Source organism: Temnothorax longispinosus, chromosome 12, assembly GCF_030848805.1.
Source record: "Temnothorax longispinosus isolate EJ_2023e chromosome 12, Tlon_JGU_v1, whole genome shotgun sequence".
Taxonomy (NCBI): Eukaryota; Metazoa; Arthropoda; class Insecta; order Hymenoptera; family Formicidae; genus Temnothorax; species Temnothorax longispinosus.
The window spans coordinates 8,915,410-8,933,936 of record NC_092369.1 but is presented as its reverse complement, the minus strand read 5'-3'; the positions used below and the strand labels follow the sequence as shown (position 1 = coordinate 8,933,936).

At 29.5% G+C, this 18,527-nt stretch overlaps 3 protein-coding genes and 1 long non-coding RNA gene across 4 annotated transcripts; 3 read left to right on the top strand and 1 right to left on the bottom strand.

Annotated features, from left to right (window-relative positions):
- Positions 1-332: 332 nt before the first annotated feature.
- Positions 333-4,014, top strand: LOC139823369 (trypsin-1-like). Its single transcript, XM_071795844.1, has 7 exons — positions 333-386; positions 495-543; positions 954-1,119; positions 1,531-1,739; positions 1,934-2,127; positions 2,500-2,557; positions 2,705-4,014. Exons 1-7 carry the CDS (start codon positions 333-335, stop codon positions 2,827-2,829), a joined length of 855 nt encoding a protein of 284 aa, XP_071651945.1. The 3' UTR covers positions 2,830-4,014.
- A 1,991-nt stretch (positions 4,015-6,005) lies between these two features.
- LOC139823368 (uncharacterized) lies at positions 6,006-8,591 on the bottom strand. Its single transcript, XM_071795843.1, has 4 exons — positions 7,130-8,591; positions 6,697-6,729; positions 6,440-6,609; positions 6,006-6,348 (listed from the first exon to the last, which is right to left on the bottom strand). Exons 1-4 carry the CDS (start codon positions 8,298-8,300, stop codon positions 6,199-6,201), a joined length of 1,524 nt encoding a protein of 507 aa, XP_071651944.1. The 5' UTR covers positions 8,301-8,591; the 3' UTR covers positions 6,006-6,198.
- A 57-nt stretch (positions 8,592-8,648) lies between these two features.
- On the top strand, positions 8,649-12,859 carry LOC139823371 (glycerate kinase). Its single transcript, XM_071795846.1, is given in 5 exon segments — positions 8,649-9,767; positions 10,132-10,693; positions 11,341-12,209; positions 12,459-12,680; positions 12,683-12,859. Coding segments are annotated over 5 exon segments (2,058 nt in total). The 5' UTR covers positions 8,649-9,539.
- Positions 12,860-14,499: 1,640 nt separating this feature from the next.
- LOC139822943 (uncharacterized) lies at positions 14,500-15,334 on the top strand. Its single transcript, XR_011734649.1, has 3 exons — positions 14,500-14,661; positions 14,921-15,011; positions 15,138-15,334. It is a non-coding gene; the product is annotated as an uncharacterized lncRNA (long non-coding RNA).
- Positions 15,335-18,527: the final 3,193 nt, after the last annotated feature.

The window sequence follows — 18,527 nt, the reverse complement described above, 5'->3', positions numbered from 1 at the left end:
GCTCATCTACTTTATGAGGACTTCTGATACTTTAAAATCTATATTTCGATTTTATAATTAATTAATTCGGACCATGGAGATTGCAGCGTATTTTGTGCTACGTGATCATTCGTTAAAACTGTCCAAGTGTTAATGAGAATAGCGATTTATTGGTACACGTTCCTCGAGATATAAAATGCCTACGAGGTGATATGCTCGACAATGATGCAGCATCGAAATTGGTTACCGTTGTTATTCACGGTTCGATATAGAAGAGAGTGTTCTCTGTGCTGCGCTCAGTAGTCGCCTCGTGCTGTTTTCAGAAGGTGAAATCTCAACAAAAGTCGCGCATCATGAAGCCCCACTTAACCCTGACGACCGCAATTGGCATTCTTCTGACCCTAGACGTTCGTTGACAGAGTAATTAAATGAAATTATCACAAGGGCAAGTCGAAATGGAGCGCAAGTAATAAATCACTATTTACCGTTATAAATTGCATTGTGCTCATTTTCAGGCACGCGCGCAGAAGCAGCGTCTACACTTACGAGTAAATCCAAATTGCGGTAAAAATTATATTAAAATTCACATATATGCGCGCGACAAAACTCATTCACATAAAAGCGTATAGGAATCAATATTAGATTTTTTTTATTCTGGAATATCCTGTTAGTAAACATTTATTTTTAATTCGATTAATTTCACTTGTATTAATTGTACTTTATAAGGGTAATAATATGAGCAAAATATATCAAGTCAAATATACAAGACATATGTTACGGAATAAATAAAAATTGACAGAAAAAGATCTTTTTTAATCAAATTTTCTCACTAGATATTAATATCAAATTTTTAAAGAAATCTATGGAAAGGTATCGTACAATACGTATAATATATTTTATTATTTTTCGTTATACTTTATCTCTGCATATATATGAAATTTTACTCAATTTATTAAATCTCTTTCTTGTAACAGAATGTGGGGAAACAGGAGGGATATCGAATCGCATCGTCGGCGGAAAAATAACAATTCCGCATATATTTCCTTGGGTCGTCGCAATACTCAACAAGAGAAGTCTTCATTGCGGAGGCACATTAATTAATAATCAATACGTGTTAACTGCCGGACATTGCGTTAAATGGTATCTTATCTATATCTTTAATAGGAAAGGTTAAAAGTGCACTTAATATGGTATATTTTCTTAGAAAACTCATACGTAATACATTTGCAAGATCAACGACTGTTTAATAACATATAAAATTTATTTAGCAAATCATTAAAACATTTAAGTATATTCAAAAAACATACATAAATAACATTCTAAATCATAATGTTAATTTGCAAACTTTAAGAATATTAAAGTCTTCATACAAATATTTAAAATAATATCATCAACAAAAAGTAATAAATTTTATTAAATATATCTATTATATTGTATATTATTATATATTATTATTATAATTAAGCATTTTGGTGGTAAGAACAAGTATCATTGTACGTTATAAAATATAAAATATTTTATAATTCTCAAATTTTCTTGCGACTTGCATAGGACGAATCATGCCGATCTCTCGATTGGCGTAGGTATGCACGATATCCTAAATCCAAACGAGGGATACATAGCTGCAATCGATGAAGTAATTTTACACGAAAATTTCGAGAGTGATTATCTCCATGACACAAATGATATTGCCTTGATTCGATTACGGCATCCGGTTAAAATCAATGAAAATGTGAGACCTGCTTGCCTTCCACATAAAGGTCAGCCTTTTCATAATATTTAAAATATTCAGTTAAATTTCAATTAAAAATTCGATAAATTAAAAGACACTTGGAATATTAAAGTTTAAAAAAACTAAAGGTATTTATTTGTATCTCTCTTATATTTTTACACACGCATATCAGTATTTTTAAAATATAAAAAAAGAGCAATGTAAATAAGTCTTCAATGATAGGTTCTGATTATACGGGGCAATACGTCAAAGTTACTGGATGGGGACGTGTCCAGGTCGAAGGAGAACCTTCTCAATTTTTGCGTCAAGCAACCTTGAAAGTAATGTCTTTCGCAGTCTGTAAGAATACTTCATTTGGAGATCATCTTACGGAATCGATGATATGTGCTTACAACGATAATACTGATGCATGTCAGGTATTGTGTCATGATCATGATCAATTTAATCTTCCAATATACTTTGGGATCAAAATAATATTAAACATTTGTTTTATTGTGCATACATCAGTAAAGATATTGACTTCCTAAATTTTCTTTTACTATGTATTCGACAGTTTATGTTGCACAAGTAATATAATACAGAATATTTCAGGATGGGTTTTTTGGGACAAAAATTAATTCTCTTGGTAACAGAAATAATTTACCTACCACCCTACCCCATAAAGTTTGTTCCATGGTAACCTGAAATATTTTGTATAAATCAACCAATATAAGATCGAAACACATCTACTTCTCAAATATATACATATATGCTGCATTTGAAGGATATTAATAATATTAAAATTTCAGGGTGACAGTGGCGGACCTCTTCTGTATGAAAGAATGGATGGAAAATATGAAGTAATTGGTAAGAATATCGTCAGTTTTACATATATATTTTTCAATCGTGTTTTTGAAATCGAATATCAATTGTTAATTTAAAAAATTATCAATTATGCTATGAATTTTATAGTTTTGTTTTCAAGTAACATTTTGTCTGTTATCATTTTAATAGGTATAGTTTCCTGGGGTATTGGATGCGCCGATCCTGGGATCCCAGGTGTATATGTAAAAAACACGGATTATTTAAACTGGATAAAATATCACAGTAGAGATGGTATTTATTGCGTGGATAGATAAGCTTCCATGTAACAGATACTAAGAAATAAATGTAAATTTAAGATAAAAAAGTTTAGTTATCTTAATATAAACATTGATTAGATATATATTTTTAGATAAATATTTTGTGAAATAAATATTCAAATTATGAATCTTAAAAATTGTGCTATTTGTTATTAGAACGATTATTTCAAATATCTTATATGTATATAATCGTTTATATTCACAGACTCCCAAATACAATATCTTATCAATGTATAAGCCAGCAGTTCTTTAAAACACGATAAGCTCGATATCATCAGGTCACGTAGGTAATACCACAGCATGAGTATTTCATGGTGGTATGGATATGAATACGATCTAAAACAATCATAATTCTTTCTACGTCGTTAACAAATCACAGTGAGCGTTTTCAATTTTATTTTATCATGGACACAATTACTTTTGTTGTATTAGCGATAACGCTTCGATCGTTTGATGAAACAATCAGAACTGATTATGACCTACGTGTCAACATTATTATAACCGGCAATTCTATAATGCTGTTTTAAAAGAAATATAAATTTATGTAACAGCTTATTTTTTTATGGTTTTTGTTATACTATTATTATTATTATTAATAAGCATATTAATTTTATATATAAATATACTGAAATAATTTGTATATAATTGTCTAAAAAAACATTTTCTTTAATATCTTATGAAATATCTTGTAATTTTTAAATAAGTCATTTTAGCATTTGTCTTGCTACATTCAATAAATTTTAAATTGGCATTGTGGCCAAAAATACCATGAATTGATATGCTACCTAAAATGGGATAAATGCAATTAAGAGTAAATAAAATCATGACAGGTAATTAGATCCATTCTTTTATGTCCAGGCATTTACAATTTTCGAACTATATATTTGCAAAATTAGAAACAGACTAAATTTGTCCATAATATAATTAAAAAGATAATTATTATACTGTATCATAAACTATTTCTAAACAAGATAAATGTATAAGTAAATATATGTGATAACTAGATTATATAAAATTCGTCGTATGTATTAGATAAAATTAATATAAAAAAATATATTCTAATGTATTTTTAATTAAGTTAACATATTCATAACATTTATATGTTATTTTAAATACCATAAACGATACAGAGATAATTACATATCATTATATTATATATATAGAATCATACATGTATATATACACATATACATACATATGTAAATTATTTTTTTGTGGTAATAATAATAATAAAGTACATTAAAGTTAAAATTACGTGCTCCTGGAAAAATATAGTAATTGGGTACTAGAGAATATAGTATAGATGCATCTTTTAATTAAAAATCTAATTTGCCCTCTGGTACTATTTAAATTTTATATATTATTATATATCATGTATATTAAATTCATTACAAATAGCATATAAAGATTTACAAGATTAGCAGTAAATTTTAATTGAATATAATTGGACGGTTCTTTTTTGCTAGAGAATATAGCATTAATTAAAGAATATTAATACTATAGCTTCTTAGTCAAGTAATCCTTTTAGCAAAATTTCAAGATTTAAAATTGTGCATTGATATAGTAAATTATGCGTACTTAAAATCGTATAACAACATTTTATTCTTGTAAAAAAAAAGAAGATATAAAAAAAGTGTGTAATAATATAACTCTTGCCGCTTTAGCCGCATACAAACGTTACAAAACTGATCAAATGTCTCACAATCAGTTGAACGTGCGATTAAGTTTTAAAATAGACATTCAATAAATTAAAAAAAAAATGCGTAAAGAAATAAAATATATATGTGTCATAAGAACAGCATAAGAACTCACATTTTATCTGTAAGTCAGAACGCTGTCAAAAATAAAGAGAACCACCGTATTATACATTTTTAAATTTCATGGAAGACAAAGTAACATGCCAATAAGTTTATCGGCGCCACGCATGCAATTCTTTTTACACCCGTGACTATCTTATGTCTATTTCTATCAATGCAGATTAACTTTAATCTCGGTTTAATTTACTTTTTATTTTTGTTCTAATTCGTAGAACTAAAATGGTTGGGAAAAACGGACATTCGGGTATCAACGATATTTTGTTTTAACTATCTGTGTCGTCAGGATGACTAGATTCGTTTTTAAGTACCTCAAATTGATCCAAATTTATCATAAAACTTCGTGAAATTTCACTTTTTAGAAATAAATTAAAAAACGTTGATGATAATAATATAAGTAACATACAACGGTTAGATTAATTTATAATTATTTAAGTGATATAGCGTGTCACATAGACTAATTAAAAATAAGATATTCATTATTCATTACTCTTACTCATATTCAATACTCATATCCATTAAAAATAAAATGTAAATGGATAAGAAATTGTGTGCTACGTCAAATGATCAACTATCATATGTGTCATTAAATTAATAATTATAATTAATTAACAATTAATTATAATCGATAGATTGTCCAATATTGATTTGTGTTAATAATTAATTAGTCATGTTTAGTGTGTCATATTTTGTCATAATTAATATATCGTATCTTTTTTTCTGTAAATTGTTAAACTCCAAATATGTATTATATATATATATGTTGTTTTATATTATATGCAATGTAAATCTCCATGATAACATCCTTATTAAAACGCTAAGAAATGTAATATATTAAACAAAAATTATTAATCATTTTCTATTTACTTGCTGATTATAATTTCTAAATACAAATAAAAATTAAAAAATTGTGTGGATTCTTTATCAATGCATACAACCAAGTCTGTCAAAAAGAGACTCTGCAAAATGTTGTTTCAAATTTTGTCGACAGAAATATTACAGATTTAATACAATTCGATCACGATTGCCACTTCTCTGGTTTTCGACCAAAACTCCAAGTTTCGAACAAATTTCGATAAACATTTTTTTCTGCCAATCTGCTATCAGGTTAAGTCAGTAGGCTTTATCGACAAAACATGAGTTTCATATAAACACAATTAATGCCAATTTGCCAACGATTTTTAATCAAATTTGTTACTAGCATTACAATATACTAGATAATTTGTTTACTGGAGATTAACTATAATATAATGAAAGCTTTATAAATTGTGAAACATATATTGAACTCGATAATAAAATATCAATTAATTATAACATAAATTGTAATATAAATTGAAAATATAATTAGATTCTCTGATATCATATTAAACATTATATCATGTATTATTCATAAATTTTGTTACTATAATATGACAGATCGCTTCAATGCTAAAATATAAAACTTTTTAGAAAATTAAATAATATTATACTGAAAATATGCTTAAATACAAAATATATTACACTTGTAATACTATAATACAGGCATTATAAAATTTATGATACTCTACTCGCATTAATATATGACATGAGTAACGTTAGCATTACATTGCGATGTAACAGCTTCTTCAAGTGTACAATCCAGCTTACGATAGCTGGCTGTGCTCGGTCGTCGTCTTCCACGATTATTCCTTGATCTTCGACCCTCTAATACAATAGCAAATATCTGAAATATAAAACAAATTATTTTACATATGACAAAGTCATTGAGAATAATCATAAATGTCTGCAAATAAAAATGCATAAGTTAAACTAACCTTCTGTTTATTGTGATAACCTATGTATCCAGCAAGACAAGCCAAAGTGATCACAGTAAAATAAGTGAAGAAATGGGAATCGTCTTCCGTTCTCATATTAGAATATTCCGTTAGTCGAACATTATTGTTCTTCTGTTCAAAAGCTTCTTGCACATTTCCATTTTGATTTCCTTTCAAACAATGCACATGTTATAAATATATAGTTATTAGTTATATGACAGAATTAATACGAAACAACTTTTATCAAGCATTCTTACCTGTATCTGGGTGTTGAAGTGTATCGCCTACATCTGAAAATTATGAACATATAACATTTATTTATATATATGTATGTGTATAAGGCTAAATAAATTATATAAAAAATATAGAATACATTACAATAACATAATTTGTATATATCTGTATATATTATTTTCTTTCTTCTTATATTTCTTTATAAAAATGCATCTATAAAAATATTTTATAACATGAACATAATTTATATATTTTATTCTTTTGTGCCAAAAAATACGACAGAATGTAAAATTTCGGAAAAATATGCAATAAAGTTCATATTTGTTTTTATTACTTTTATTCAAGTTCATATATTTTTTGAAAAACAAATTAGACATATACACATACAGACAAATACACATTAAGAAACATTAACTACAATATACATTATAAATGCATATTTATAAGTATTAATACCATCTATATCATTTTCCATATTTTCTTCTGGATTTTCAGCATCATAATGATCTTGCGTATTTTCTGATATTGTACTGGGTTTTATATCATCAATATCTTGTTCTTTATTAGGTTTCTCTGCGTTTCCTTCATTTACAACGTTTTTTATAGCTTTATTTATTGATGGAGCTTGTAAATCACTGTTTGGAGGAATATCCTTTATAGATTCTGCAACTTCAACATCAGTACCAATATTCTCTTTATTTTCTTTAATTATCGAAGGTGCTGGCTTGTGAGCTTGTGTCTCGAAGGTATTATTAATTTTCTTCTGAATGTTGTTTGTTTTTTCAGTATCAGATTTTTTTTCTTCGTCAAATTTTACATCTGCAGGTGGCGCATTGGCAGGCATATTTAAGTTACCTTCTTTAACATTATTACTATTGTTAGAATCTGTTGTAACTTTCTGCTTTCTGTTCTGTTCTTTGGGGTCTTTTGTTTCTATCTTTTTAGATTCAACTGATGTAATTTTATAACCCATTGTTCCATCCTTTGACTGACTTACATATGGTTTATCAGTTGCAACAAGATCATGTTTTGTTTCCACCTTCTTTGCACTTTTCATCGTATCTTCAATGCTCTTGATCCAAGCAAATACTGCGCATAGTGGATGAAACTTATCTTCGAAATCGAAGCATATCCTTACGCATTTGTGAGGTGTATTAAGACTTTCGACCAGTTGTTCCCAAAGTGAATCTATTTTCTTGTATAGTGGTGTAAATCCTTGTAGACTGTTACAAAAATCTTCCTGGGCATTATTTTTATTAGGAACATATTTCTCCAGATATGAATTAAATAATGCTGTACTATTGAGAGGAATTTGTAACTGACTAGAATATTGACAGATCTTGTATGCTGTGTCATAAACTCCTAAACACAGATAATCATTTAATGTCTCTAAATTATAGTTCCAAGGAACAGTTGGATATGCCATAGACGCACAAGGTTTTGTATATTCTGAATCATATAAAACATTGGATGTCAAGCATAGTTTCGAATCATTCTTCATAATGTCTATGATACTTGGCCTCACTGGTGCGCTTGTCACTATCGTCACTCCCGTGAAGGAAAGAAATAGGACAAAACAGTTTAGCATAAAGATGACGCGAAATAAATTGGTGTAATGGTTTTCCATTATTTTTCTTTTTAGAAATGATCTTTCAGCCTCTATCGTGCAGACTAGTAAATCCACTGTCGCTCTATCGGTTGACGAACATAATTTTATTTTGATAACTTCAATTCTTCTCCGACATCGATCATTTTCTAAAAAGTCTTAGAAAGTTCTCACTCGCACAATTCGTGTCGTTTTAGAAACGCAATATCTCAAATAAGTTACTTTTATCCAGCATAACCTCTCCAATTCAATTCTCCTACATTCGCTAGACAGTAGAATACTCAATATGTGTTCACGTATGTCGTGTTCAACTCCGTCGTCGACATACGATAATCGCGCCACCTGAAATGTTCTTATTTTAGCAGATAAAATTACCAACAGTAAATAAGTATCCATCATGCAATAATAGCGACTACTGAAGTATTATTATCGCTTCAACATAAAATTGTCATTAATAAACAAATTTTAATTTAGTAATTACTCTTTATGCAATAATTTCACCATTTGAAATATGTTAGCATCGTCATCTTAATATAAAATTACCAATAACAAATATCTATTAAATATTAAATCATAATTTTTAAAATTAAATTAGTCAAAAACCTTACTATAATTGTAATTGCTCTCGACTAATTTAAATTGTGTAGATATTCATGATTAATTTGCAATGTAATATTAAAACTTCTCAATTCATGCATGCTCAATCTTTAACACCGACGAACGGTCATATCAGTGTTCCTCGAATATTCCTGATTTCCTCCGTTCATTTGCTGGCAACGAAGTAAATTAACTTGCGATTGTCGATATTTTAACAATGTTTCGTCAATGATTAAGCATCTATATACATATTATTATCAACAAAACTAAAAGAAATCCCGTTAATAAAATTATCTTTGCGCATTATCACAGAATTAAAACTATAATATATACGAACAATTTCTAACAATGATCGCTGTCGCGCATCAACCCATTTCTTAATATTTCTTTAATTAAAAATTTTAATTTAATGTAATTTTTGTAATGGTACATTAAAAAACTTTAACAATCATATAAAATTTAACAGATTTTAGACAAATATTAATACTTTAAAAATTAATATTAAAAAATTAATTTAGTTCCCACGTGATTAAAACAAAATAACTCAAAGTAACTTGAAATTATATTCAACTTAGTAACCTAAAATATAACATCCAATCACATCACAATATCCAACTAGTTTTGGTAATTTATTTTATAAAATCGTGAAAGTATTGTTAAATCATGCGACACGAGGAGATACAGAATGCGATTGATTCATTGAAACAAGAAGAAATCGCGACGATAAAAGCAAAGAAACAGGAAGTCATAAACGACGTAAAACTTTCTTTAAAGCAAAGACAATTTGATAAAATAGCGATAGAAAATGTGCATTCCGATATAGAAATAAGCATTCGACAGAAGAAAATTAAGGATACCAAAAAATTACAAGGAGAAAAAGCCATGTTGCAGGTTAACATAACATTAAAGATATCTAAACTATTTTATGTTATGTGAAGAAAACTGTGTTTTATTTGACTAGCATTATTTTACTTTATCGGCACTCTTTCATATTAATTCTCAAGGAAGAGGTTTTGTTTTGCAATTTTATACGCGATTATGTTTGAGTTGTACTTGAGATTGTGCGTACAGGACGATAAATCAGTTTTGGGATAAGCAATATTCATATATCATTTTTGTATTAGTATTCTCATTAATATATACATACAAATGTATATATAGAAATTGTATAATATCCCGAAACTAAAATCCCCTTTAATATATAAACTTTAAGTAATTTTCTTAATTTTTAAACCAAGGTCTTTAATAAACGCAGGTCCGTCAAGATCTCAGTGCTATCATCGAAGCCGGTATAAAATGCATTTACCCGTCAGCAATTATTCCTAAGAAGATCAAGTATGACGGTCGTACAACGCTAATAATTAATGATGTCAAATATAAAATAAATAATAACTTGCATATCATTGGCTGGGGCAAGGAAGTAGTTATGATGAGCTCGGCATTCGAAAGAATGGTTGGCAAACAATTGAAAAAGGGATTTATTGTAGTACCTCGCAAATCGATCTCCATAATGTGGAGATTCCCGAACGCTCTTCCAAAGTTAGATAGTTGTATAACTTTCGTTGAAGTCGGGACAGAGGGACAACCGGACGAAAAGGCAATTGAGATTACACGAAAAATCGCGAATTACTGTAAGCGATTGAAAAAACGCGATCTATTGATAGTTATGCTATCCCGAGATCTAGACAATCTTCTGTGCTATCCGCATGATACAATTACATTGAAAGCTAAGTTAAAGGTTCTCAACAGGTTAAAAGCTGCTAATGCGACTCTGGAAGAGATCAATATCGTGAGAAATAAACTTTCTGCGATAAGAGGTAAATGGTTTAGGTGCAAGAAAATTTTATTAACTACTGCTTCTCTGAAACTTATATATATATATCTCGTCACTCGTCTATCTTTTTGGAAATCTATACACAAACACAATCCTGTTAGATAAATAAATGTAATATAAAACTAATTTTGTCACTTTCACGACTAAATCGCATTGCATTTGATCCTACAATTAAAACTAATTTGTATCTATCAGTAAAAATCTTATTTTACAATTAGATTAACATCGAGACATTAACGCTTCACATTAATGTCTTGAAAGGAAAAGCATAAGTCTGTAATAGATAAAGATAATATGTAATAGATAAAATTCTATAATATTCTGGCTATCATTACAGTTTTCTTATAATGTTTTTGCAAGAAAATATAACTCAAACGATGTGTGTGTAAATTTAAATGGATTTAATTTTATTTAATTCTTTCTTTCTTTTGCTAGTAATATTATATTACTAGAGAAAATCTCAAATTGATATAATATACAGAATTAATATAATAGAGCCTATACAAAAATACTTAACTCTTCATATTTATACAAAAAAGTGTAAATTGTCTGAAGCTTTTTTGCAAGCACAATCTTTTTAATAATAAATAAAAATTACATATATAAACAAAAGGTATAAAAAAATTTTAGGTGGTGATTTGGCGCGTCTGACATATCCGGCCAAAATCATCACTCTCTTTACGTCTGACGTGTCAGAACCGTCAACACAATTGGGCGGTGATCCATGCATTTATGATCCGAAGGATCAAAGGGCCTTAACTATTCTGACAAAATACAGACTTATTGACAAAATATCGCAAAATGTACGCGAGCTGTTAAAAGAACCCAATCCTCGGACAACAGCGGCGGACGCCCAATTAGACGAAAAGAAAAGGTACAAGTTCGTGCAGCAATACGTGATCGCATGCAATGCCGACGCTGTAGAATGTATGGCGGCGAATGCTCTTAAACTGGGACTGTCCCCTTTGAAATTAAACTTCACCTGTGGCGGAACCGTCGAGGAATTCGCGCAGGAGTATGTGAAGATCGCGTCGCTAATGATCCTGGCAGTTGAGAACAAAATTACTAAGTTGGAGATGTACGAGCAAATGAAGGAGAGTCCGGTATGCCCTCTGACCGACCGGGAGGTATGGGAGATGTTTCCCACAAAGGACAAATGGGGTCTGGGACTGTGCCTTCTGCTGGGTGGTCGACCGACCGTTCATCTCGGCGAGCATCCCGGGAAGGGTGGGCCCAATCAGGAGCTCGCCCTTTACTTCTCCTTATATTGGTACATGCGAACGAAGCAATATCCAATTTTGCAAGGATACACCGTCTGGTTCCTCGGCGGTAGCTCTTACGGGAGAGACGGTAATACCAACGCAGCTGGCGCATTCGGATACAAGAGCCTCGCTACTGACGTTTACCCGGAATACGAAAAAGCGAGGAGCGTGCATGAGGCTGCCTTCCTGAAATGGCGAAAGCTCGCTGAGGATAAACAGAACGAATCGGAGATCGCGGTAAGAACGCGGCAGTGATAGCCCACTTTATTTTTTATTGCGCGCATACAACCAAATAAAGTCGGAGCGGTGAAATATTGAAACATCACTGTGGAAAGTCGATGATGTTACTGGTCAGGCGCGGGTAGAGAAGGAAAGAAAGGTCTTTCGATGCAAAGTATTTTGTAATAGTTTGATGCATGCAACTTTTGACCTGTATCATTGCGGCTGAGATCCGTAGCGCGATCATTCGTGCAAATCTTTTTACAGGAAGCTCGCCAAGCGGTGGAAGACGCGGAGGAAACAATGAAAAGATACGCCGCTATTCTACCCGAACGAGTTCTAAAGGAAAACAACACGAATTTGTTTTTCTCGAGTATCAACGATGGCGACGAGTTATTGCAACTGAGGAGCAAAAATTATTACGCGCTCGTGGACGTCGGGGATCTTCACGTTATACGAATCGCGCGCTTTCAGTGCAACTGCACCACGGCACCTGTCACGGAGACGTAGATAGGATATATGCCGATAGAGACTGACCTGTCAATCGCACGTTATCGGCAACGGTAGTCCCGGTGTTACAATATTGTTGTCGGATCGAAGAGCCGTTGATTATTTACGACCCTGTTGTGTGCCGGATTTTGCGATGGATTTCACTCCCTTCGTTCTAAATTTATACGCAACCCGCACAAATTGATTTCTTGTTTTAATACATAGTTTAATACATCTCATTTTCCATTCGATATTATATTAAATATTCATATGCTGTTTAAAAAACAGATTTGTATTAATAACATTTAATTAAACACAAGAAGTATAGCTATCAACCGCAGTAAAAATTTAAAAAAATTCAATAAAAGCAATAGCGTAAAGTAAATTTTTATTACGACTTGAAGCTACAGTCATCGCAGTGAATATTTCTAAATTTTGACACTTTTTCTGATTCGCGTTTGAATATTTCATCACTTACAATAATAAATTGAGCATTTTGAAAGTAGATGCAACTTTACGTTGAGTGTGCATACCATTATTTTTAAAAACCTAAAATTTATAATGATACAAATGTATAAATTAGAATTCCACTGTAATTCAAATAATTGTTTAGGCTAAATAAAACACACCAAACTTATATTTTGGAGAAATTACTTGCGGTGAAATATATCACGAGAAATATATATCAGTCTATTCTGAAGAAAAACTGTTACAAAGTGTAAACGCTTGAACTCTAGTATATCTTATCATTCCATATACAGTTGTCTTCACTATTGATAACTTATTGATTCTTATGTGACCTCTTATGTAATACATTTGGCGTCGTTAGTTTATACAATTGGTACCATTCCGTGCCAAGTGTCTAATTACTAATGTTATACCTTTTATGAAATTAATTATGCTCAAAACAATCGTTAAATTTATTTTGCAAATCAAGATTCATGGTTAAAAACGAAATAAATCCTACTGAATGATCGGCTCATCGGACGAATGAAACGAAAGTCCCAAGAAGCTCATTCCGCCTTTCCTTGACATAATAGAGATCTTGTAGCTCGGTGTGTCCCTTGGGCTCGGTACCAATCCCGTTCAACAAAGCCTTGGGAATAGACTCAGCTACCTCAACGACATATCCGCGGTACAACACAGTTCTGAGTGCGTTCTCTCTTACATTTCTTCGTGACCAAGTCCAAAATGCCCCTTGAGAATACCACTTACAGAATGCGTGCGCGAACTTCCTTTATTTAATATTACCCAGCTTAATCTGATCGAGTTTGTCTGATGTAAAGAAAATTATAAAGAACATATTAGTTTCATTAGTAACAATAATTCAAATTATCAGGTAAGGGCAAAAAGATGAATTTAGAAAAAAAAAAACGCAATTAACTCGAATTAAATCAATTTTTAATTCTAAACTTTATAATTGGTAGCTTTTAATTTTAGAAAAATTTAATTTTAATAATACGCGTACAAAAATTAACTAAAATTAGCGAAATTGCAGATATGTATCAAATTATTTTTAAAAATAATATTAAAAATTGTTCATATTAACAATTTAACAGATAACATAAAACTTCGATAATTTTGATATATTCTAACATGATAAAATACATTTCTTATATAATGCATGAATTATTTTTCTAAATTATTATTACTTTTTATTTAATTTTTGAATTGCATAAGTTAGCTTAGTATATGTATATATACATATATGGAAAATCCCGAGCAAGATTATAAAAAATTATATCATATGATAAGGCAATACCAATACGTAAGACACAAACTATTTTACAGTCTTATCTTCATTCCTGACTTTGCATTTCTGATGTGAGATACTCTATAAATTTAGTTCGATATTAGAATCCTTCATAATAGTTTATTGAATCTCTCTCGTGAAGCAACATATATTACATAATGAGACGTTTTGCGTTGTTTTGCATTATTCTACTATTTGTGGATTATTCAGTGCAAGTTCCGCAATATGGTACGTAATTTCCTCTCTCTCTCTCTCTCTCTTTCTTCCTCGATATATAATAAAATAATTTAAATAAATTTGCGGAGAAATTATCTTGTGTTCTTATGTATTTATTATTAACCTAAATTTATTCTTTAGTTATTTGGAATAAACAGAATGTATTATATAAACATACACAAACACACACACACATATACAAAAGAATATATACATTTTCTTTTTTATTTTATAATATACCTACATCAGCTTATCACAAAAATTATTATAGAGAACTGTCTTAGCGAGGTGCTTCCTGAAGGAGATCGGCAAAGATGTGTAAAAGTAACATGCACATCGCAGAATAAGTTTAAAGTAGAAGAGTAAGTTCAATAAATTATATAATAAAACGTAATACTTTTACATTATAACTAAAAACTTGCATATGCATTGATGAATTGTTCGATTGTTGACACAAAATTAATGTACACCATAATTATTTATTTTAGGTGTAATTGTGATAAGAATGCAGGACAACATCTTGGAGACCGTAATTCTGAATATCCTGTTTGCTGTCCGCGGTGTAGCAGAAGTAATACGAGACATTAGAAATATAATATAAATTTCTATATTATGAATATATGTGTAAAAATTATTATCAGTTATATAATATAACTGATTATAAATAAAGTATCATATGCATAAATATCTAATAAAGTTACATACCTATATCATATTTTCTTCCTAATAAAAATAAAACTTTAAAAGGTCGATGACATAATCATAATTCAATAATAGTAATATCTTCTAATTGATTTTATGGTAATTTTATCTTAACAAACATTAGACTTTTAATAATAAGAAAAATAGGAAAAATTTTTTATATTAATAATTTAACATTTGCGTGAATGTGTGTTAAACATAATTTCCGTAAGATTTATATACGTATATGCGTATATTTTATATACGTACACACGAAATATTATAAATATTGTGTTTCATAAAATTACAAAAATTTTTGGTATGGGAGCGTACATAGGTATATCTAAATATCGCCACTGATTTTTTTTCAAAACAAAGCGATATACAATTCACATTAATAACACTATCAACATATCAAAATTTAATGAAGAATACAATTTATAAGTGTTTTGCTTACTATTCTATTATTATAACTCAGCAGAATATAAAGAAACAGATTTTTAATATCCTTTATTTTGCGTTAGCTTCGCACTGATGCATATTATTTTGTATAAACGTATGTAGAGACGCAATAAATGATAACAGAAGTAAATAATTAAATTTTATAAAAATACTAAAATCAATGTAAACATAACTATCTATTATGTAAATCTTGCGCAATTGATTGCAAATGTTGGCTGATTATACTGTTACAAATACTCTTAAGTGTCCGAGTTCTTTACGGTTGGTACTTTTACCTTAATGTATGCGTTTTACTGATAAGATTCGTAATATTTTAAAATTTAAAAATAAAGAACTAGAATCATAATCATAAAACAGTAACTATAAAACTGTAAATTTTACAGTATAATTATCCAATACTGACTAATATTGACGTTAACTAATGTTAATCATGTGCTGTATTCAATAAACATTTGCTGTCTTAAATTAATATGTGCATATATAAATGCTCAATATATCTGCAAAGACTTTATTTTAAAAAAATCTGCATGTATACTTTCTCGTTATCTAATCTTTTTAGAAAGACCAAAGTTCAAAAGACATATGCCAAGAATGTATATATTGAGAATTGTTCCCGCATCTCGAAACTGTGTCTCGAAACTCATCTCATTCAACGTAAACCAGCAAGATGAAACACTTCGGAGCATTGTGCATACTTCTCATCTTGTTTCATTTCAGCACACAAACTCCAAAATATGGTACGTATTCACATTATATATTACATTATGCATTTTATATTTATTTCCATTACTTAATCTAATGTGGTAGTGAATAAAATAGGATTGTTCAAAAGAAATTATTTGATTTCAATGTGAAATCATGCATTATAACATATAATTCCATCAATCGGACACTAATTTACATGTTTTTCTTTAAGATAGTATACTTTTGATAATTAATTTGTAATAAATTGAAAACTTTATACTAAATGAAAATCAAGCTCGTATTTACAAAGCAATGTGGAAAGGTCGTAGGTCAATAATGAGCGATAAGAGGATGTTATTTCATAAAATATAACATAATTTCTTCTCTTCTAATAAAAAATTACTAGAATATTTTTTAGTGTACTAGCCATAAAATAAATAAATTAATAATAATTACGGAAATAAATAATTAAATTACACAAAATAAATAAACAAGTAAATATTATATATAGATAAATTGACATGTCATAATTAAATAAAAAATAGAATATAAACAAAGTACTATACAAAAATTACAACGGGTCTGAAAGAATTTACATCGAAGTTAAAAGCGATTATAACAATAAAAGATTTAAAATATAATTAATAAATAGAGTCATTAAAACATCTACATAAAATCAAAATATTTTTATTTAATAAGGGATGGAATATATTTTATGTAGATATTCTTCAATTGAGAAATACAACACCACTACGACATTTTTCATTTGACGCAATCTGCACGTTCTAAATTATACGCAATTTAATATAATTATGTTTTTATATTTACAGAGAATTGTCCCGAACATATTGTAAACGCACAACCGGCTCAATGTGATTGCTGTAAAGTGACATGTTATTCAGATTCAGAATTGAGTATGTTAGGGTAAGTTAAGCAATAAGCGAAGGTTAGTGCTATATAGATCAGATGTTAATTTTCTATAAATTTTAGATGCCCTGCATTTCAATGTCCCCTAGGGATAGAATATCACGAAGAGAATAACAATAAACAGTATCCAGACTGTTGCGGGCATATGTCTTGCAAACAATAAAAAAATACATGTTGTACACATATTATTGCAAGAATAAAAGATTTTACATGTAGGTAGTATTGCATAAGTGTATAAGTAATTACAACTCCCTAATAATCTGATTTTTATTTATTTATTCTTTTAAGTTAATATTATTTTATATTTCATGGTTAGTACAAAGAAATAAATGTTTTCTCGAAAATTTGATGAAGACAATAATATTTATATTAATAATAACAATAATTTATTCATAAATAAAAATAAGAAAACAATTTTTTTTAATATAGTGAAACTAAAAAAACATAATATGCAAATTTAAAATCTTAGATGGCTCTTTAGCTTTCTGCAAAAACAGACACTCGATTTTTCTTATAATAATCATTGATATGTTCAACGATCTATATTATTTTAAGAATAAATACTATATAATTTACAAAATAATTAAATAAAAAGTAATAATATAATAATAAGCCATATGTAATTCGAATCAACGAAAAAATTGGTATGGGTATGTACAATACATACAATATATTTAAATATTGTAGAAACAGTAAAAAATCAAAGTAAAAAATTTATGGAAAAATATTATACTCTCTTTACACATCGCAGATTTGTCAAAATGCAAAACTTTATGAAGAATGGTTCTCCCGAGTATAATGGCCGGCGAAATCTTGATTAAGCATGAAGCGGAGTATATTTCACGTGGTATAGAGGCAACCAACCGAGAGGAGCCATCGCTGTACATTTGCATGTCTCTGCAGAGAAGCCGCGGCTAAATATGCACCGCTCGTTACTTAACCAACCACCAAGCAGCGTCGGCAAAGCTCTGCTTCTGCAGCTATAGATCCACCGCGAAATTCTACTATTCTTACATGCGCTATGCCGTTTTGCGCGATTTCGCTCGTTGAAGCAACTTAATTTAAAACAGTTTGATTAATTACTGCTTGACATTTATCGCGCACGTAAAACAATAGATGTTCTT